The sequence below is a fragment of the Xenopus tropicalis genome, chromosome 7, assembly GCF_000004195.4.
Source record: "Xenopus tropicalis strain Nigerian chromosome 7, UCB_Xtro_10.0, whole genome shotgun sequence".
Taxonomy (NCBI): domain Eukaryota; kingdom Metazoa; phylum Chordata; class Amphibia; order Anura; family Pipidae; genus Xenopus; species Xenopus tropicalis.
The window spans coordinates 109,448,219-109,471,106 of NC_030683.2; the positions used below are offsets into that span (position 1 = coordinate 109,448,219).

Here is a 22,888-nt window from a genome sequence, read left to right on the forward strand (position 1 = left end):
ACAAATGTTATGCAGACGACATTTTTTATACTCAACTTTTTTTTTTTACTTACTCCAAACACATTAAAGTCGGGCATATTTGTCTTGGCAAATTTTTGCCACAGTTTAATGAAAAAAATTGCCAACGGTTAAATGTGGACTTTCGCTACAAATCCTTGCCTGGTGAAAAAATTCACCACTCATCACTAAAGCACTAAATATTCACTAAATTAGCAAAAATAATCATTTTAATACTGGTACTGCGTGGGTTTAGCAACTGCTACTGCTATTGTGAATATGATAGGATATATAGAATTGCATTAAATGTGATTTTAAAGGGGGGGGTGTATTTGGCTCTGCATACAATAACTGTGACATTCCCTATATGCTGGAGTATGGGATCACTTATCTGCAAACCCATTATCCAAAAATACTGTATCCCATAGAGTAGTGATCCCCAACTAGTGGCTTGTGAGCAACATGTTGCTCCCCAACCCCTTGGGTTGATATAAAAAAACAGTACTTTGTACTCCAACCGTGTATGTATTTGGGTTAAGTCTAAAGCAACTGGACTTGCAGACTAATCTTGGGAACATTTCACCTCTCATCCTAATAGCTTCTTTAGTTCAGATTTTTTCAAAAGTCATAGCAGTTGGTTGTACTTGTCACCTTTGTGTGTGTGTTTGGGGCTTTGCCATTGATACTGTTATGGGTACTACGAGAACCTTGCATGGTTGAATGTAAAAAAAAGTATTTTATGGTTTGTCAACATGCTCACATTAACCCACCCTAACGCTAGCTTATCCTTATTATTAGGATTACTAAAGTGATGTTTTTTTTTGTCCCCATAGAAAGAATTCAGCGTTTCAGAATGTGGCGGTATATCTGTGAATATTTTCCTTGCTTCGGCGGGGTAAGGACTCCATTATTTTACTGTAAAATCACCCACTTCATTTAGTGAATAGCTTCCCAATGATGATCTCTAAATATGTCTTAGGAAAGCTGGCATTCCCACTGTATATGATAGTGAATATGATGTGATATATTGTTAGGGGCTCAGATTGTGTCTGGATATATCTGTATATTATCCTACAAACCATCACTAACACAATTCCATAGGGATTTCACTGATTACAAAATCTTCCACTACTGAGTTGCATATTGAGATTTCAGATAAGCCCCAAAAATCACAGCCGACTTCAGATTTTTATGGGCTAATTGCCAAGGAGTCAACTAAATCAAAATTGTAAAATATTTACCCATCGAAATCTGAATGTAAATGTCATCCTGCTTGCATTGCTATATACTACAGTATAACAGCATCTCCACTGCAAATAATTGCGGTACGGAAGTCAGGGGAGAATGCATCAGCTGCATAGGGCAATATGGCAGTGTTTAACTTTTACAATTTAAACTGATATTGGTATCTATATATTTAGGTGTTTTCTCATAACTGATTTTGATTTATATCATTGAACAATTTGCCTATTTGCCCATTTCTTTTTTTGATAAAACCTTTTTTATCTCTTTTCACTAGAAACTACCAGATGAACCTACACAAGAAATTATCGAGGTAAGCAGAGAAGAACTGGGCAAGATAGATTCCATTTCCTTAGCATTTATATTATTAAAACCATGTTATTTACACATCAAAAGATTTCTATACAGGTTCATTAAATAGAAAACTTAAGGAAACCTCCACTAATTACTTGCATATTTACATTTCTGATAAGTCCTGTCCTACTTAGGGGCAAATGTATTACATTTTTCTACAATTTGAGAAACTGAAACAGAAAATTTAAATGAAAATACAGGTATAGGATCCATTATCCAGAATGCTTGGGACCAAGGGTATTCCGGATAAGGGGTCTTTCCCTAAATTGGATCTCCATACCTTAAGTCTACTAAAAATCAATAAAACATTAATTAAACCCAATAGGGCTGTTTTGCACCCAATAAGGGGTAATTATATCTTAGTTGGGATCAATAATAAGGTACTGTTTTATTATTACAAAGAAAAAGGAAATCAGTTTTAAAATTCTAAATTATTTGATTAAAATGGAGTCTATGGGAGATGGGCTTTCTGTAATTCGGAGCTTTCTGGATAACGAGTTTCCAGATAAGGGATCCCATACCTGTATTTGTAAACTAAAACCTAGCAAGCTTTTGTAGAAGTCAATGGGAAAACAGTCAATTTTTTACAGACTTATTGTACATTAATGGACAAGATGGTTTTCATAGCGATGATGTTTTTTTCCCTTGACTTAATGCTAGTGAGGAGCGAATCTGTCCTGTTTCGATTCGCCATAAAATTTGTGAAACGACAAGAAAATTCGCGAAACAGGGAAAAAATCCACAAAATACATTTGTCACGCAATTTTTTTGTCACCCACGCCCATTTGACGCAACCGCACACAATTTTTATGCAAGAGCGCCCAATTTGACACGACTGCAACTTTTTTTGATGCGCGGCAAATTATTCCGCGGCGGATTTTCACGGACGTTTCGCAAAACAATTTCCTAATCCCGAAATGCGATCTCCAATCAGCACTAAAAGTTCAGGGCAATGTATTAGTTGCTAAGGGCAATATGGCACCAAAACTTCTTATACATGTAAATAATTATTCAGAGAAGACAAAACGGACTAAGTCCTTATATACAATGGTGAAATGAAAATTAAACTCCAGATATTTTATATAAATTCTGATTCTCTTATTTTTAAAATGACAGTGCTGTCTATATATGTTTATAGGCAAGTTTAATTTATATGATTGAATGAATTTCAATTCGTTTATTTCCTCATTTCTTTTTCTAATAAAACTTTTGTTTCTCCCTTTGCTAGAAACAACCAGATGAACAAACTGAAACAGTTATTGTGGTAAACACTGTTTTCTTTTTTGTTTGAAAAAATAAAAGTTTATATTGATCCAAACCAAGAAAAACTCTGATTTGCTAGAAAACAGCCCAAATCTCCAACCAGCACTTACATTTTAGGGCACATTATAGAATATTCATGAACTGATATCTGAATGTAAATGTTATCCTCGCTACATTATTCAGTATAGGGGCAGTTAGTCGATGATGATCGGCTGTGGCAGTCAATGTAGAATGCATTAGTTGCAGAGGGCAATATGGCACCAAAGCAAAGAAATATTTAGAGAAGACATTCAGTATGGTTAAATGAAAATTAAACTAAAAAACAAATATTTGCTATACATTCTGATTCTGTTATTTTACAAATTATAGTTCTATATAGGTATTGATACAAGATTGATTATTAAATGAATTCCAGTTTGCCTATTTGCTCATTTCTTTTTATAATAAAACTTCTGTTTCTGCCTTTGCTAGAATCAACCAGTTGCAACATCTGATGAAATTATTGTGGTAAGCAGAGAAGTACTGGTAACATACCTACTGTGTAAAAACACGTTTTCTCTTCATAGCTACTGATGTAGTAAAACATAGATCCAATTCATATTGATATTTATGATACTCAATATCATATTAACTGCTTATTTAAAATCATTTTCTTTGTTGATCATTATATCTCCTTTCCTCTCCTGGCTCTAGCTATTCCCCTCTCCTTTGCATTAATAGAATAAATCTCTATACTGACCGTGCATTTATTTATACACATTAATTATATCTCCTCCAAAACTATACATTTACTGATCTATAGAGATAACTTGTCTTGTATTAATGTTGTTGGATAATAGGCCTTTAATTTTATAAAATAACCCCACCTTTTTATCTTAACCAGGCTCAACTAGAGAAGACCACAGATAAAATCTGCCTGGTAAGGAGAAGAGGAGTTGGTATAATTCACTGTTAATAGGCCAAGGGACATTGTTCCTGATCATTATTACGCTCATTAGCATAGTTTCTTTCTTCTTAAGCAATGGCACGAGGGGTTGTTAAGGTTTAAGCTGAAGATTCTAGTCCTTTAGACAGATTCGGCAGCTTATCAGCCCATGTATGTGGCCACCCAATGGGCCTCCCCAATGGATATCTGTCCGAAAATCAGCCAGGTGTCGATCTGGGAGGTTTGATATTCCCCAACTGCAGTCATGCAGTTGAAAACGATAATTCAATTGTTTTATTTTATCATGTTCACTGCTGGGTTGATCTTCTAAAATAATATTTTCTCTTCACCAGGAAACCATCGCAGTGTGCGAGGAACCTCCCCAAGAGATCGGAGAGGTAACCAGCAAATAATTTTATTAACACAAAACACAGAAAATGAATTTTACAAGCTATAAAAATACCAATAGATCATTTAAGACAATATAAACCCTACCTTTTGGCAACTGTTTCAAATAAATGCGTGTCAGTTTTCTACAAAGCAGAGATCTGATTGGTCGTTGTGGATAACTGCAGTCATGCAGTTGAAAATCATAATTCAATTATTTTATCATGTTCACTGCTGGGTTGATTTTCTAAAATAATATCTTCTCTCCACCAGGAAACCATCGCGGTGTGTGAGGAACCTCCCCAAGAGATCGGAGAGGTAACCAGCAAAGAATTTTATTAACACAAAAGAAAGTGAATAAAGATAAAAATACTGTACCAATAGATATTTTTAGACAATATGCTCTACCTTTTGGCAACTGTTCCATATCAATTATCAGTTGAAAATGATAATTGAAAAGGATTAATTTTATTTCTAAAATAATATTTTCTTTTCACCAGGAAACCATGGCAGTGCGTGAGGAACCTCCCCAAGACATCGGAGAGGTAACCAGCAAATCATTTTATTAATACAACAGAAAGTGAATAAAGATAAAAATACCAATAGATTTTTTTTAGACAATATGAACCCCACCTTTTGGCAAATGTTCCATATCAATTATTAGTTGAAAATGATAATTCAAAAAGATGTATTTTATTTTATCATGTTCACTGCTGGGTTGATATTCTAAAATAATATTTTCTCTTCACCAGGAAACCATCGCAGTATGTGAGGAACCTCCCCAAGAGATCGGAGAGGTAACTCGATAAAATGTTTAAGCATTACAACTAGATTGTTAACAAATGTTCTCTCAGGAGCTCTCAAAAGATTGTGGCATCAACATCAGAATCAGAGCTCATAAGTAAAGAATATTGTTTAAGGAGAATTAAACCTTTTTCAACATATTTGGCCCATGTCTAGCCCCTCCCATCCTACTGCATCAGCCAAAATCATTTGAAGGCCCCCATTCTTCCATCACTAATTACAAAATGCAAAATTACATAGCGGGGTAGCTGAGCCTTAACAGAACTCATTGCCAGATTGCCCTTTAGTGTGCATATGTTAATATGCTCAGCAATCAGAGTAGTGATGGTTTTAAGAGAAAGGACAAAGCTAAATATAAAGACTACCCACCCTGCTGAGTAGCTTTGAGTTTTGTTTGTAGGTATGGGGGGCTCACAAAGGCATTTAGGTGATATAGTTGAAGAGGGTGGTTTGTGCTTTAAAAGGGTTTGGTTTTCCCTAAAGCTAATGGTTTCAGTTTAATTAATAAATTGTATCCCTCTTAACCAGGAAATACCAAAGGAATCTAGTGTTGGTATCAGCCAGCACCAAAACTTGGACGTGGGCATTAAAAATAATGAAGAAAGCCTCCAAGTCTCCAATAAGGTTTGAGCAGAAAGTTCTCAATAAATCTATTTAGCAATATACATTTAAATAAGCAGTATTGTCCCCTTTTCAAAGTGAATGAATTGCCCATTGTTTTAATTAAATATCTATTGTCATTTCTTGCAATGTACCTAATATATTCCTCCCTGAGTGGATTCACCTTTCCTTGTTTTTTTAAAATAATAATTTCTGCGTTTTAATAAAACTTTTTTCTCTTCCCCAGGAGAATGATACTTATCACTTTCAAGAGAAATACCCGGTAAGCAGAAGTTGTACAACTGTATTTTGGAACAGATGTAAAAGCCCAATTTTTATGGTTTTACTTTATTATAGCACCCAGAGGTGGGCTGTAACATTTCGGTGCCCAAGGCAGCCCCTCTGCTGCTGGCTCTGCTGCCAAAAACCATTCAGCCTCCCCCTCCCAACTGGGTCCTTTGCTGCAGCCACTTGCGCTAGCCACCCCAATCCCCAATGCTCCATGCAGAATCAAGGAGCTAAAGGAACAGTGCAATTGTTTTCCTTTAAATAGAAACCCTCGGCAAGTTGGACCCTAGTTGCCGCCTTGCCTATGTCTAGTTCCTGCCCTGATAGCACCCTTCAGCCTTCTCCCCAATACAGCATTTCCCTGTTTCCACTACGCCAGCTTTGCTTCTCTGATGTACAAAGGGTTATTAGCCCAACTTTATTATATTCATTTCATGATGTCATGTTTTCATTATTCTTTAAGGAACCCGAAAGAATCTTAAAACTAGGAAAGGCTATCGGAGAAGGTGGCTTTGGCGTGGTTCATAAGGTGAGATATTAAATATCCGATATTAAAATTTTGTTTCAATGCTTTTGGGTAATTCCATAATTCTGCAAATTGGTCATTCTCACCATCTTTTCTGTGTTTTTCTTGTTACTGAAGCTTCCGATAACTTCTCCATATCCACATCATCACCCTTTCTCTATTTGTTTTACAGGGTTGGCATCAGATCAAAAACAGACAAGTGGCCATAAAAATAATAAAAGACCTGGAGGTAATGTGTTTTCATTACTATTAGTATATCTAGATAATAATAAACATTTCTGGAAAAGCCCTTTTGTTACACCTACATTATTATAATCAGTAATAGGAGAACTTGCTAACTGAATATTAGCTGCCACTCACATATTATGGGCCAATCACAGTTCTGTATGGAGAGAGGCTGCTAATTTAGAAATGCAGTTCTCGTATAGTAATATTAATACACTGTAAATGTCCATAACTAAGTACCTATGTTTCTTTGTAACTTGGTTTGTTTTCTTTGAAACTAGAATGAAGAAATAATCAGAAATGAATTAGAAATCCTTGAGAAAGTTTCAGGCCACGAAAATATCATCACCTTCCATGGGGCTTTCTACCAAAAGCCCAATGTGAGGAATTCGCAAAATGAAGGATTATGGGTAAGAAAGTGTTTATTCAGATACTGGTTAAACCATGCTCCAAACATGCCAAGCATGTATATTGCTAGGAGATAAGAGTAGGGTTGTTTTGCCTCCAATAAGGATTAATTATATCTTAGTTGGGATCAAGTACAAGGTACTGTTTTATTATTACAGAGAAAAAGGAAATCATTTTTTAAAATTAGAATTATTTGCTTATAATGGAGTCTATGGGAGATGGCCTTTCTGTAATTTCCAGATAAGGGATCCCATACCTTGAAGGCAATAAATCCAATATGCCATCCATCTTTCTCTAGGCATTCCAAGTGAATTGTAGGCAACACAGAAATATCTGCATTATGTTCTTTGTGTGTTTGTGTTCTAGATTGCTATGGAGTTTTGTGCCGGTGGGTCAATATATGACTTAATGGAGACCAAAAAGGATTATTCATTAGGAGAGAGATGGATCTCCTATATCTGCAAGGGGGTTTTACAGGTATGTCATATAGGAACCTAAAAGGTGCTTCTCTAGATATTTGTTTAACAAATCTATGTTATTAGCTCAGGATATTTATATTTTTACATTTGCTTTATGAATTTCCCCAGGGCCTGTGTCATCTACAAGACCTGAAAATGATCCACCATGATCTTAAACCCGAGAACCTCATGTTAACCAGATCTGCAGACATAAAGATAAGTAAGTGGCACAAGAACATAAATGTTTCAATAAAGTTTTGTTTTCTGACATAAAAAAAGTTTTTCTTTAGGAAGTGTCTATGGATGAAATCATTAAGATACTGTATTTTCATAATGTTGCATTTTACAAATGAAAACTTATGCCTACCATTTCATATAATTTCAGTTGATTTTGGCCTTGCCACTGTTGGAGAGACAAGCATTAGCGTCGCTGGAACAGCGACATATATGGCACCAGAAGTGTTTGCATGCTGTCAAGACAACTATGTTGGATATGATAATAAGGTATAGTGATGTCTTGTCTCTTTCTTTTCAGTTTAGAGCTCCTGTCCTGTCACTTTTATTTAATACATATATGCCCTATATGAATTAAACTGCGGGCAATGTGTAGCTCACTCGTTACAGATACCCCGATAACTGCAAAAATAAAGCAGTTATTTGGTTGCTATGAGAGGGGTATGTGAAGTGAGCGAGCAACATTCATTCTAAGAGCAGGGTATAAGTTTCTTTGAAACCAACTTCACCCAAATCCTTAATCTTTATGGTGCTTTGAATATATTTCGTTTTCTACATGAATGGACAATCAGGGTGTGGGTGGATAGATAGAAGGAGTATCTGAATGATCTATAATTGGAATTCTTTCATGTGCCCTATGTATATTCTTATCTAATAGTTATCATCTTTTAATTTCTAGGCCGATGTGTGGTCGCTGGGTATCATAGCCATTGAAATGGCAGAAGGAAATGCCCGTAAGTATACCCCAGTAATTCTTGGCATGTTTGTGTAGCAAAATATATAAAGATGTGTAACTAGAAAGGTCAGAGGGCATTTATGTGCCATGCTGTAATATAGAATAGCACTGTCCCATTGTAAATTAAACAATGAATAAATATTGAAAATGAAGCCTTGTCAGCAGCTTCTTATATTGTATTTTCTTACAATCTAGCACACAGCGAACTAACGGAAATAAAATTCATCAAAAGAGTCATTCATGGTCCCCCTCCAAAATTGACGTGGACCAGATGGTGAGTTATTTAAATGATAACAGTGAATTATGGGAGGTGGGGAAATGAGAGAATATATAAAGGTGAGAGAGGGGGAGAGGGTGGCAACATTCTGCTTGCAGGTAAATGCACCCTAATAATTTAATGTAATATGGAAGCAAGTTAGACTTTCCTTTCTCAGAATCCTTAAAAGAGAAGAAGAGCTCACACTCATTCTTGTACAGCTTTTTTTGCCTGGGTTGTGATAGTGATTGTGATAGTGTTATGTGCTTGGGGTGACATCAAGCAAGTCACTTTAAACAGGGGGCTTATGGGATATTCAGGGCACACGACTGTGCTGTTGGGTTCTGATTATGCTAGAGGCATGAACTTTTCCATACATCTGAGAAATGAGATATATTTAATCCAATAACAATTTTTTTTCCCAGGAGTGTCACATTCCACGACTTTATTTACCAATGCCTGAAGAAAGATCCAGCAAAGAGACCAACTGCAAAGCAGCTCCTGTCACACCAATTTATCGCAGGCATGTGGGATGAAAGGGATGTAAAGATACAAATTTCAAAGCACCTACAGAAATGTAAGGAAGGTAAGGTCAACTTTAATCCTCTACTGCACCAATGGAAACAGTATTCTCTGGCTTCCATATATGTACAATAATTCTATAACTAAAACCGCCAAAAATAAAGGCTTAGATTGTTTTATGCAGGGGTCACTGAACTAGGCCAAATATAGAGGAGAGACCCCCAAGGTGAGATGGGAGAAAGTGTTATTGTTGTATAGTTGTATTTGACCTTTAAATGAGCAGCAATAGGATTGTGAGATAAAACATGAAAAACATAAAAAATTGTAAAGAAAAATAAATTGTAGAATGATTATACACATAGGGAATCCATGGCTAACATTGACCAATCTTTTCTTGGCAGCAAAGCGTTGAAGCTATAAAAGAAGAAGAACAAAATCGCGGCACCATGTATGTTGGGGGCAGCCATTGGGGGGGAGGGACAGGGGCAGAACTCTAGGGGCCCATCCGTTATACTTGTACTGGGCCCCAATGGTTCCCCGATGGCAGCCCTCCATAGAGTCAAATGTACTCTTCTTGATAAATAACAGTCTTCAAGGACTTAGAGACAAAGAGAAAGAAATACGGAACTGAGAAGAGGACATGACCCAGTATGTTAGTGCATCTGATGCACTGCGTCTGAGAACTGGGGGCTTAAGCTGACTGACAAAAATATTACTTTTTTGTCATATTATTTATTCTTAACATTTTTTGCATAATGCAAAAATGTATTCAGCATTGTTATTGTATACTGACAATTTAAAAAAATAAATGTTATGTTTTTGAAAGAGATAGGCTTGCTGTACATTGGTATTAGTGAGATAGGCAAAGGCAAAGGAAAGTAGCCCAGAGTTACCCATTTTTAGGCCCAGCGCTACCTGCACATATAGGAACAAAACCATTAAACCATAATTTAACCTTAGGTACCATCATTGCCTCCTCATCCTCAGCCTAGCTAATGGGAGTTTAGATATATGATAAAAGCAGCACAGGATAACAGTTCCAGAGAGAGGGTCAGTAAATGGGGTATCGCAGGAAAAAGTAAATCACAAATTAATATCAAATTGTTTTGTTCATTTTTAATGAGGCTGTAAAATGATCTTATTCTATTTAAAAACTCTCAAAAAAAAATCACAACTTAACTTGCACCAATGCTGAAGAAACACTTGCATTGACTGCCATAGAATCTCAAAAGATTCACTGTTGACTTTAACAAACTGGCCCAAAGATATTTAGCTAAATATATATAAAAAAAAGTATAACAAATATTTGATAGTTTTTAGAATATTTGCTAGTGCATACACCAAATCTTATTACTTATTATATGTTATTACTGGATATTTGCATGTATTATTTTGTGAGAACTGCGGTACTGATTGCTTGTCTGGGGGAAAATAAGATATGATTGTGCAAAATATACTAAGATACTAATACTCCTTTACTAGCAGCCAGGCGGTTTATCTGTATGGTGAGTGCTCCTCAACAACTACTACATATATAAATGTGTATATAAGGGTTATGGGACATGGGGAGATGCATTGCCCGTGCTTATATTTGTGCTACCATGGGTGGCAAATCTTCCAAAAGTGGTTTCCCACTGGCAATAAAGTAGATCACCGGTGGGAAGTCTTTGCAGCGTTTTTTGAAGCCACCCAGACTTTCCTTGCCAGGCAACTTCATGAAGCCAAACTGACTCATATGTTTTCCCAGTGGCAATTAACATTATTGCTGGTGGGAAAGCAGAGTTGGCTTACAGTTCCAGCATCATTCAGCCCTAGGAGGAAGAGTGATGCAATAGTAGCTGAGAGAGGCCAACATTGTGACAGTAAGGCCAAATGTGAAGAGAGAGGGATGAAAGAGAGTAAGAGTACCTCAGATATAAAGAAAGGGGGCCACTCAGAATTTTGGAAAACTGAAGAAACTATAGGGTTGATTCACTAAAGTGCGATAAGCGTTATTGCATGGTTTTTTGCGTTAAAATTGACACAAAAAAAGTCACGATTTGCTAAACTATTATCGCATGCGTTAAGTCGTTCATTTTAACGCATTGCGTTAATTAGCGAATAGAAATAGTATTAACGCATGATTTACAAACACATATAAAGCGTTAAACGCGCTACTTGAGGCAGGCGGTAATTATAGAAAAGTACAGCAAATGATGAGCTTTTGGCAACACAATATGGACTTTGCAGTGGGATTTATTCAAGTCTGTGTTGGCCCTAGAGTGATGTAGCCGCCAGTTTGCAGGGAAATGGTCACTTTCAGAACAGTAGTTTTACGAACGTAATGGTGTGTATGGCTAACATGGCGTGCGACAAGTAGCGCGCGCATGTTACTTAACGTGTGTTGCGTCAAATACCGCACGAAAATAGTCTTTGCGACTTAAATAATGCACACAGCATTGCATCTAAATTAACACAAGTCTCCTTTTAGTGAATCGTGCGTTAAGACGAGAAAAATAAGACGCGATAAAATTTTTAACGCATGCTATAAATAGCGCTCCTTTTAACGCAACTTAGTGAATCAACCCTTATGTCTTTATTTTTGGAATGAAATTGTAATTGACTGTTGTCCATTAGAGGTGATTCACCCAATGGGAAATTTCCATTATATGTATATGTGTGTGTTTAAGGCAGGCCTGGACTGAAGATGCCATAGACAGTCACTATTTATTGGGCTGGTGGGGGGGGGCTGTATTGGCCTCTGTGTACTTGAAATACCAGGGCTTATTTTGTATCCCAGTAGTTCATATGTTGTATGAGGGACTAGGACTAGGCACTACACAAAGCTCAATAGAACAGTGTCTGTCTAATGTACTGCAGATACACTTTGCTCTAAGGAGAATGAAGATGTAAAGACACTTTATGGAAACTAGGATAGGCATTATTCCATGTCCTTATACAGGCAGGTCTGTAATTATACAATTATGATTTAGCTTTCATCAGATAGGACTGAACATGATTGCATGGCAATTGTAGTCTTACTAAAGTGGCTTTTTTATCAGCTGACAACTCAGTTCTTCTGGCCTTAAATTACAGTGGCCTCAAAAGAACCAAGGAAAATGTGAGACTCAACGAGATGCTCCCTAAAACTAACAGACACCTCTTGTTTGCAGTGGGTTACATAACATTTTAAAAAACTGTATTTTGGTTGATGACAAACTGGATTAACAAGGGCAAAACTGTAGATCTGAATTAAGGATATGGAATGCTTAACATCCTCCTAATTTCTGAGCCCCTCAGTATCACAATTTTTGTGGTACTAAAACCGGATAAGGTATTCTATTAGCTAAAATGAAGCAACCAAAATGCACATGTAGGGGACTGATAGTTTAGTTACCCTTTTATATTAAAGGCAGTTTTAGACAGCTAAGCTGGGGCCTAGTTTGTTGGGAGACAGAATTTCTTTATTGATTAGCAGAACTTCAACAGAAATTCACTGTGGGAAAATTCATCACGTGTCAAAAAAATTCACGGTCGCGTCAAAAATGAGTGCGGTCACATAAAAAAATGACTTTAGTCAAATTTGAAAATTAAAAAAAATGAGAAATGATGGAGTTTTAGTAAACCTCGCCACACGAGTGGAGCTTACAGTGTATCTCTTTATAAACTCAGTGATTTAACTTGCATATCCTTGAAAACATCAGACTGCATCACCTTGTGATGCCTTCATCTTCACCGTAAGCCCCAGCTCTGTTTGAAAGCCCCTATTAGCCAAATACATTAAAGACAATATTTGCACATAGGATTGATGCCTCATATCAATTTAATTGTTTGTAACATATAACAGCTAGAACAACATATTTAACCACTTTTGATGTTCAAGATATGATATTTCATACAGGATAAAGATGTTGGGAGCTGTTGTTCAGCTGCAGCAGAAGAGCCACATTGCTTCCCATGGTATACAGTCACTGTATGTGAGTCTCAAGGGTTTGTGTCTAGTTGTTTTCTGTAATATTCTTTATCCAGTCTAGATAGTTACAGACTTTAGCATACACTCCTGGAGAATTCTTCCTGGCACAGTACCTTCCCCATGAAACCACTCCATAAAGTTCTCCACTGCAAATCAGGGGGCCGCCAGAGTCACCCTAATGAAAGGAAAAAAAATAATTTAGAAATGTGTTACAAATACATTACAGTACAATACAAACAGTACAGTTTTATAATTAGTTTTGAACCAACATTGATTTGAGTATTGATGATGGTTGTACAAATGAATATGGCTAGGTATGCTGTATTTTATATACTAAACTTGCTGTACTAGCCCACTGGTTAATAGTAATGGCCCATTCTTTCATTGTAGTCTACAGGAGCTCTGTGTTATGGATATTTATTAGGCCATTTATGAGCCTCAGTTCAGACAGTTATTTTAATTAATTGTTTTAGTGCCAAAAATAAAAAGTTATCTTTAAAGACCACTGTTACCACTTGGCAGAAATGACCTGGAGTTTATAAATAAGCCCCTTAGACCTCAAACCATGGTATGTAAAAGTCACGCATTTGTATATGGTCAATATAATAGAGTCAACTTGGAGGTATTTGTCTTTTTTCCCATGATATATTTTACATGCTGGCAGGTGTGACATATAAAAAAGGGGCAAATTCTTTGTTATGGCCTGCCCATATAATTCCTTTTTATTTCTTTCATTGCTGACATTCTGAAAGGTTCTAGGCCTCAGGGGCAGTATAGAGCTTTCTTGGAGGTTTCTGTACTGTACATGGAAGCCTTAGAACAATATGGTGGCTCTGCTGCCTATCAGTGCATTGTGAAGAAGAGGATTGCCAGCCCAGGGTTGGAGGATAGGAAGTAGAGTGATTTTCCTTTAGTGACTTTTAAACTGGTGAGAACAGCATCAAAGCAATGAATAATAACCTTCCAATTAAGCAGTGCAAGCAACCTATATCTGCATGTTGCATTGGAGGGTGTGTGAGTATGCTTGTCCACCTCTATCCATCCTTTTCTTACCTTGCAAGAATCCTTTTCACCTTCCAGGAAGCCGGCACAGAACATGTTCTCAGAAATCATCCTGGGATATGAAGCCTTACAGCTGGAGTCAGACAGAATGGGCAGGTCCAGACATTGCAGTTGATCAGGGTATCGCGCTATAAGCAATCAAAAAAATATTAACATTCTTCCGTTCATTATTCTATCCTGACTTTAATATATTAAAGGTCAGCAAGTAAAATTTCTTGAATTGCAATGGCAGCATGTTATCTATAGAGAGGGGTTATCCCAGTCACATACTCCAACCACAGACTGAGCTTTAGCAATAAGGAGAGTAGCAGGAACCCATTTCATAATTTCCCAATTAAGGAGTTATGACATTATGTGTTACATTTTAAAAGATGCAAACAATTCGGATGAAATAGTTGGCAAAGTATATGTGACAGATGGGGAGGTGTTAGATTTTCTTGAGATCTTGAGATGATCAGTTTAACTGCAGTGTAGGGAGCTTATAATTAGGTTAGATCTTTCTAATCTGTCCTTGTACTGTTAAGGTGCAATTATAAAGGGGTAGTTAGCCTTGCTGCACTACACTGCTCAACCAACCTTTACTCAGCTGTTGCTGGACTACAAATCCAGGAATAATGTGAGATATAATGAAGACTGAGACATGCTGGGAGCCATAGTCTAGCAACATCAGGTTTGCAGGGGTGCTGCTGCCATACGGGGAGTTGAGAAACTCACCTCAGATGGCAGCTCCCATCAAGTTACCAGGGGTGGCAAAAAGCAGCTCCTGCTAACTTAAAGAGCCGAAATTCAGATTTTTATATCGGATTTTTGACTCTTCTAGTGCAGAAAGCACTATTACACTCTGCACTAGCTAGGTGGCCCCCCTTGATCCTGTAAAAAAACAAAGTGCAGGGGGAGTGGCATCAACTTGGCACAATAAAACTTTTACAAAACTTTTCTCCAAATCTTCCCAGCCAGCGGCTGCATTAAAATGCAAAATATCCTCCAATGAGAATTCCAGCTGATCCCAGCTGATTTGCTCCTGCAATTGGAGTTAGAAGCTTTAAGCATTTCCTAGGATTGATCAAGTGTGTCCTTTATTCTCATGTTTAATTCCAGTGTAATATAATAAAGCCAAATATGAAATAATAATCTCTGTATGTAAAATAACAGCAATTACTCTTAACAATTACATTAGAGGGCATTATAGACAGATAGACAGAGACACCAGGATATTAAGTGGCTTGTCCAGAGTTACAAGGAGTTGTCACAGGGAATCAAACCAGGTTCTCTAGCATGAGATCCCACATCAAAGGCTGAACACTTAGAAGGGTTAAACTTGAAAGGCATTTGTTGTTGTTTTTTTCATTCCAAATGAACTATGTAATTATTTAACTTTTATTCCTATGGAGCCTCCCCCAGTAACATGGGTCTGCTGCCTCCCTTGTCGCACCCCTAATATAAGGTCCATTAACAAATACAAAGTTTTATTTTGAAACAACAAAGACAGGGGTTCTATCTTACAAGTCTAAGTGGCCCTACTACACTCTATTAAGCAACACCATTCAGGAGTTCATTTGTTTTTTTGACTTTCTATTAGGGGGGTTTGTTTCAAATTCAGTGATAGCTTCTCTTGAAAGTTTTTCTATTTTTGGTTGGTGGAGGTAGGCTTATGCATCCAGATGTGCAAGTCAGGGAGCACCGATTGCAGACTGTATAGAAGCCCTGGATTTACCTCCCACCCTATGGCATTGTGCTCTCCCTGGATGCAAGTGCATAAAGACTGAAGGGTGCAATATTGCTCTATCAGGCCAGTAGTAAAGTATGCAACATTTTTTGTCTTTATCAGTGTCAAAGCTGTATAAATATTTAAAACTGTACTGATTATCTCCTAGCTACTAAATATGAATGTATAAAATTCCAGTAGTGTTTCTTCCCTATGAAAAAATGATTCATTTGTTATCCAAATGAGCTACCTACTATTATATGCAAGCAGATTCCCATAGCCAGACACTAGACACTTAGCACCGTCTGTTGGGCAGCTTCTTGCCACTGGGATGGGCTGCACATACTGATTATACTGAGCAGGTTTCGCTAGTTTAACCAACATGATATCATGGTCATAAGCTTCATCTTTGTAGCTGAAGTGCTTATAGGCGGCCTCCACTTGGATGTGCTGCTCAGTTCCTTCCTTCTTTTTAAGATCGTGTTCTCCAAGGAGAGCAACCAAGGTCTTGGGTCTAGACAAAAGAGAGAATATAGAATGCAAAATATGGAGTATATAAAGTGGGAAATTAATATGTTCTAACCCTGCTTTGAAAAATGGTTACAAGATGGGAGAAAAGTTTTATCCTGATTAACCTATGAGTAGACCTCAATGACTTGGAGACAGGACCCCCAGAGTAAAACAATGTTCCCTCTGATTTCTTCTTGTCTGTGTATGCAAATATGAGCTTACATCTTAATGTTTTGTGTGTAACAGAATTTGTTGTGCGCTGGCCTCAACATTTGTGTGTGTACACACGAGAACATGACAGAGCAAGGGTCCCCAACTTTTACCCATGAGCCACACTCAAATGTAAAAAGATTTGGGGACCAACACAAGCATGGAAAAAATCATGGGGATGCCAAATAAGGGCTGTGATTGGCTATTTGGTAGCATCTATGTCAACTGACAGCCTACAGAAGGCTCTGTTTGGCAGTACCCCTGGTTTTTATGCAACCAAAACTTGCCTCCAAACTGGGAATTCAAAATAAGCACCTGCTTTGGGGCCTGGACTATCTGATAGGACTGAAACACAATACATTATATGCTCTTTATCTAAAAAGATAACAGGCTACAACTGGGGGAATGGAGGGGTTTATTTACACTGAGGCTTCCCAGTGACCTGCTGGTTTGTTAGACTTTAATCCTTGGGATCAGGAACTGGAATGGGGTTTTAGCCCATTTAGTTTTAGTACCATTTTTCATTAAAGAAAAACCTTAGATATTTACTAATTAAAAGGACAAGCAAATTGTATGTTCTGCAAAAGCCCTATTCAGTAAAATGGGGTATAATGTTTTTTTAAATGAACTGTATGAGAGGCATAGCTGTTCATATACATATGTCACATTGTGAGTTACTTACGGCTGGTAGCAATGAGCAGCAGAAATTATCCATCTGGGTGAAATTAGGGAACCCCCACACCAGTTTCTTCCATTGAAGGTGAAAAATACTTGCCAGGGCTGGGAGTGAGGGGTGCACTCATATCCTCCCACAATCTTATCATCATCATCATCCAGAGGAGCAGCAGCTGCAAATAATAATAGCAGTATTGGGTGTATGTAACTTTTCCATAGGGCTTATTTATGGCAGTACACAACAGTTGCCTATGAGATGTTATGGAACCCAATGCTGAAACTTAAGCTTTTTTGTTCAAACGCCAGGCAGTATTTTAATGACTGCTAATTTTAAATACATAGCCATACTAATTTTCTCTTTACCTGATGATATCACCATTTTCTGTATTATCTTATATTGTTGAGCGGCAGTTTCTAAAAGGTGGGGTATAGGAGCCTTGAAATGATCAGAGGGGTTCAGATGTTGTCCTTCCTTAAGCAATAGAATGTCAACAGTTTCCCACTCTCCTGCTCTGTGAGTTTGTTATATGGTGTGTGCATGAAGTGTTTTACATAGGAGCTTAGTTGCAGCGGTTGGGAGGGTGGGGCACCCCTGGGGTAGTAGAAAAGGAGGGGTTGTCATGGTTAAATGGTTACTGTGTGTAATGGGTAAGCATGGGGCTAGATTTAGAAAATATTCTCAGTATTCAGGTGGGTTGGGGGGGGGATCAGGAGGCCAAGGCTTAGTTTCAAGGTTGGCACAGGGCGTTTCAAGCATGTTAATCTACATTAACTTGTTTTACTAATATATGTGCAACCTTTTGTATATAAGGGGCCATTTGCAATGCAGAATGCAGTGTGAAAGTGCAAAAAAAATCCACAGTCAGCCATTTTAACTGCACAGTGCACACTGCATTGTTCAAATTTCCACAGGCCTCAGTTGCTCAGTGGAGAGTCCAATGGCTGCCCCCTTGAATAGAGTGCTGCCTGCTAAGTGGACTCTATTAAGGCATGGTAATATTACTCAAGCTGTACAATAACTCTTCTTGCAGATATGCAATAATGAACTTCAGGCAGCCATAGCTCAACAGATTCACTTGTTGCAAAGTTTATTAAAACAAATAAATCCCAACAGTACTTATGTTTTTCTTTGAAGCTCTTGTTATTGTACAAGAAATGATCAATGGTTAAACGGGTCTTAGATCTCTATAGATATAGATCTTGGGACTTTTTGGTTTGAAGCCTTACTTTCAGTCCAATGTTCCCCTTTGCTCATAAAGTATTGATAGATATAGATACAATATTGTTATAATAATCATGTTATTATAATACTCCAGTAATTCAGGTTTATCCTAATTGGCTACTTTTCGAACCTTTACATGATGGGTTCATCTCCAGATTTGTAGTTCTGTGTATATCTAAGACACTAGAAACACATTCTTACTATAACTGACCTGCAGACCTACCCACCAGCAGATCCACATCTTTGTGGGGGGGCTACTACCAGAGTTTGCTAACTACAGCTCTACATCTTTCCATTTGAGTACTATTGGAATACATATGTCATTTTCATGTTTGTTAAATGTATAATTATTTGAATCTTTAAGATGGAAATTAGGTTTCCTTACAGATTATAACACTGAAAAATAGAGGATATTGCTAAATGCAGATTTTACACAACAAAAGAAATTACAGATGTTATAAAGTTGATTTTATGTGGATAAACCAAGAATAACCCTAGATGTTCTTTAGAGACCAATGTTTTAAGTATTTGTAGATCTCTAACAGATTCTTACCTGCAACTGCCAGGAACATCAGTACCCAGAGAGGCATCATGATGAGTTTTCTTGGGTTGTCAGTCGTAAGCTGAACTGAATCGAAGAGACTGTTGTTCACAAAGGGGAGAGCCTTTATAGGCCAGTTATCAGCATAAAAGAGCACCTGGTTTCTTCCCATGGCCCTTCTCCAGGTACTTAGATCATAAGTGCTAGCCTGGTAATAATTAGTCACAGGAAACATGTCTTGGCTATTAATTGATAAATCAACATTATTGCTGCCATTTTTAGTAATATTTAATAGAATTTATGCATCAACACTGATAAAAAAAGCCAGTTGGTGATCTGTTCTTGGAAATGTATTTCTAGCCAAGTCAAATACTTAATATGCCAAGGTGAGTTGAGCAAATCCAGCAGCCATATTCATACCGACTAACATTACAGACTAAGCAGTACAGAATGGTTTCTTATTCAAGGAAGAAGTCCAGGTGCAGTTTGTCTATAAGCAAAAAATGAACAACTTTTTCCTTCACTATAACCCTATCCAGACACTTGTGGCTGTGAGAGCTCAGTCGTGGGCACAATCCTGTTATAGATTAGCAGTAGTAAATATTCTTAGGTCACCAAGTCATCAAAAAAAAGTCAGTTGGTGATTGAATCTCAGACAAGAAACTCTAAGCCATGTAAGATATTAGCCATATACCTAGGTGAAAAGAACAAGCATGATCTGACACATAGTCCAGTTCACACCAATTACAATAACCAGATATTCAATATATGTAATGTAAAGTGAGCTTTACCAAAGTAAAAAAAAATATATATAAATCCTTTGCAGATTAAATGTTACCATAGAATGTCTTATAGCCGCTCTGTGAGAATATCATCCAGGGAGCATATTGTTAAGTCACGTAGTTATTTAGTCACCCTACTCACTGCTTTTTAAGTTGGGGGGTCCAATGCTGTACTCCTTGAGGTCAAAAATGTTCAGCTTTACCCACTTCTCATCTATAATATAGCAGTTATGAATAGGACTCCATCTGAGTTTCAGCTTGTATATATTGAAGTGGAGTTCCATAAACTTAGGAGATGTTTTTAAAGTTTATGAATGCCAAAAGAGTGGGGACACATTACAATGTGGTGAAACTATTAGGCATATTTTTCAGTACTGGTATTGCAACAGAGGGCTACCAGTCAAACTCTTATAGATGAATATACCAGAGACTTATGGGTACCAAGATTTTGCTCCTAGAAACTTCTTTATCTCAGACCAATACCTAATGTCTTTTTCCCCTCAAAAATACCCACCTATCACTATTACCATCTTCTATTACACTGGAGAAAGAATTTCAATTATTTCAGAACCTTATTATTTCTATCTTTCTTGTCATCAGAGTCATTAGAAACTAAATAAAATAATACCTGCTCTGATTTCATATCCCAGTTCGAAAGCCAAGATGCTCATAACTATTGCCACTACACACTGAATTAGGGCCTTATTCTTTTGCCCCCCTGAAACCACAGGGACTCCCCTCTCTGACTAATTCTGTACTAATTTATCAAGATGTCTGTGGAGAAAGCACACATTGCTGCTCATTTCCCTTACATAGAATTCTCTGGGCCTGCCCTAAACTATGCATTACCTCAGGAGAAACCGTTACCACTGCCATTCATTCTCACAACTCTAAACCACAAACTTTTCACCTATATCTTTAGAACAGCCTTCAGAACTCACCCCTGGTATTCAGTTTGGCTTTCTCTATAGGATGTTTAGCATTGGTTTGCAATCAGGGTTTCTTCACTTCTCCTACTGAAGTTGCATTTAACACACAGGGTTAGATAATAACCACAGGCTTAGATACTTATCTTGAGATGGATATCAAGGTTTGCTATATCATCTGCAGCATAGATACTACAAATTTTTATTATAATTTAGACAGAGATGAGATGCAATGTGAACAAATAGTGAAAAGTTCCATGTTTTTTGCATTTTGAGCCCTTACTCCAGATTAATTTGCTCCTTGAGGTTCAGTTCTTTGTCCTTCTAGAATAGAACACTAAAGGTTGCTCCTTTGCATGCTGTGTTGATCAATTAAAGATTGATAATATCTTCTCTCTTTTTTTGACTGCAATATTACTGGCTAGAGTTAAATGAGTTAGATCTCATGTTCCTCTCTGCTGTTGCCCTGCCCCCTATTAAATTCTTTGTACATCCCACTTTCTTGCCTTATTTATTGTGTTTTTCCTCACATATCTTCACTGTTATATATGGAGGAAAGTCTTTTCAAGATATTCCATACATACAAGAAATATAGCACAATATCTTAATGCAAAAACAATTATAACAGAACAATGTCCTTACTTATCAAGCAAAGCACATCTAATACACATTTTTTGTGCCGAATTCGCACCAGTGTGCAAGCGTCCAGGGGGCCCCAAGGGGATGCGTGCCTGGATGCACCCTCCGCACCCCCGGGTAGTTCCACCACTGCCACTCTGTAACTCAACATCCATGCATCCATTTGTATTTGCTGGGGCCTGAAGGAATCTGGATTTCTGATGGGCTTTAGATTATTTCATGATTTTATTTTACTTGTAGCTTCAAGTAACCCTCTTGGTGGAGCAAAACAGCTTGCAGGAAAGTCATACCCACTGCCCCCTACTCATATTACGCAGAGAAGAGACAATGACACAAAAATGGTGAAAAAAATAGGACATAGGTTTTACTTTATCCAGGTGCTTATCTTCATATGGCATAAATAAGTAGCCGTTGGGAAAACATATGCGTTGCTTCGCCATTCTAAATTAGCCCGGAGTTGGCAGTGGTGATTTACTTTATCGCCAGTGGGAAAGCATTCAGAGGAGATTAGTCGCCACCACTAGGGGAGATTAATCAAGGGGTGAATAATCTAGTGTTTAATTGCCCTAACAGCCAGGCCACACAGCCAATGTCCAAGGCCACTTTCTCTAGACACAGTCACAGGCCCCTCGGCACTCGCTTTCTCTCTCTCTTTGTCTCAGGCTCCCCAGGTCCCCTGGTTCTCTCCCAGGCTTCATCTCACACACTTTTTCAGTCTTTTACCTTTCTTTGTTACCCTCATTTGTATACAGTATGAGCTTAATGGGTAGCTAGCAGCCTGGCACCTCATGGGAATGTATGCACCCTAGAAAGCAGATTTAGTCAGGGGAGGAGGCTGGTACTAGGCTAGTTTGGCAAGTTGTGGCACAACTTTTGATTGACAGTTATATGGCTATTAACGTAACAGGGCTAGTTAAGAGCTAAGTAGTTGTTATACAAACTAGCACATCATGTTTGGATATAATTATGCTGATCTTTACAGTGGATGTCATATTTAGTGCAGTACGCTGAATTGTTATTCATAAATATTCTGCTGCCATTTTATGTCAATGCCTGTGTCCAGTGTGCTCATTGGGGTGTGAGTATGGGGTGGGGTTAGATTTTGGCTAGGATGGTGCAAAATGCAAGTAACAAGTTAGAAACTTGTTTACTTGGCTGTGATGAAAATGAATTATTTTGCAAAACATATACTGCCCATCAGTAGGTGTATCTATGCATATCCCAAATAGATGCAATGAAATACAAGAAGGTGACCATTCAAAACATTACATTAATCTTTATTGACAGAAAAAGATGAGTATCAAGAGTGTTGGGCATAAGAATTACACATGAGAATAAGTTGGTAGCAGGACGTATTGCTAATCATATATTCCCCCTTTCTGGTTCACTACAGAAGAGCTGCCAACTTTCCAAGAACATTGCCCAGTACCATTAATACA

General features: G+C 37.6%; 2 protein-coding genes and 1 long non-coding RNA gene across 3 annotated transcripts; 2 read left to right on the forward strand and 1 right to left on the reverse strand.

Annotated features, from left to right (window-relative positions):
• Positions 1-828: 828 nt before the first annotated feature.
• Positions 829-2,906, forward strand: LOC116412238. Its single transcript, XR_004223604.1, has 3 exons — positions 829-892; positions 1,517-1,552; positions 2,822-2,906. It is a non-coding gene; the product is annotated as an uncharacterized LOC116412238 (long non-coding RNA).
• A 1,934-nt stretch (positions 2,907-4,840) lies between these two features.
• On the forward strand, positions 4,841-10,003 carry LOC108648112 (traf2 and NCK-interacting protein kinase). The gene is made up of 13 exons (XM_031906008.1): positions 4,841-4,965; positions 5,501-5,596; positions 5,820-5,855; positions 6,324-6,389; positions 6,559-6,615; positions 6,893-7,021; positions 7,386-7,496; positions 7,607-7,697; positions 7,863-7,981; positions 8,391-8,445; positions 8,643-8,721; positions 9,129-9,289; positions 9,627-10,003. Exons 7-13 carry the CDS (start codon positions 7,392-7,394, stop codon positions 9,635-9,637), a joined length of 621 nt encoding a protein of 206 aa, XP_031761868.1. The 5' UTR covers positions 4,841-4,965; positions 5,501-5,596; positions 5,820-5,855; positions 6,324-6,389; positions 6,559-6,615; positions 6,893-7,021; positions 7,386-7,391; the 3' UTR covers positions 9,638-10,003.
• A 3,006-nt stretch (positions 10,004-13,009) lies between these two features.
• On the reverse strand, positions 13,010-19,190 carry LOC100490788 (trypsin-3-like). The gene is given in 5 exon segments (NM_001346571.1): positions 13,010-13,352; positions 14,231-14,367; positions 16,199-16,458; positions 17,347-17,512; positions 19,115-19,190. Coding segments are annotated over 5 exon segments (753 nt in total). The 5' UTR covers positions 19,155-19,190; the 3' UTR covers positions 13,010-13,202.
• Between the last annotated feature and the right edge of the window lie 3,698 nt (positions 19,191-22,888).

Coding starts and splice junctions, on each gene's coding strand:
- LOC108648112 (XM_031906008.1), top strand. CDS start 7,392: ATGGAGTTTTGTGCCGGTGGGTCAATATATGACTTAATGGAGACCAAA. Junction 8,446..8,642: donor AATGGCAGAAGGAAATGCCC/GTAAGTATACCC, acceptor CTTACAATCTAG/CACACAGCGAACTAACGGAA. Junction 8,722..9,128: donor AAATTGACGTGGACCAGATG/GTGAGTTATTTA, acceptor TTTTTTTCCCAG/GAGTGTCACATTCCACGACT.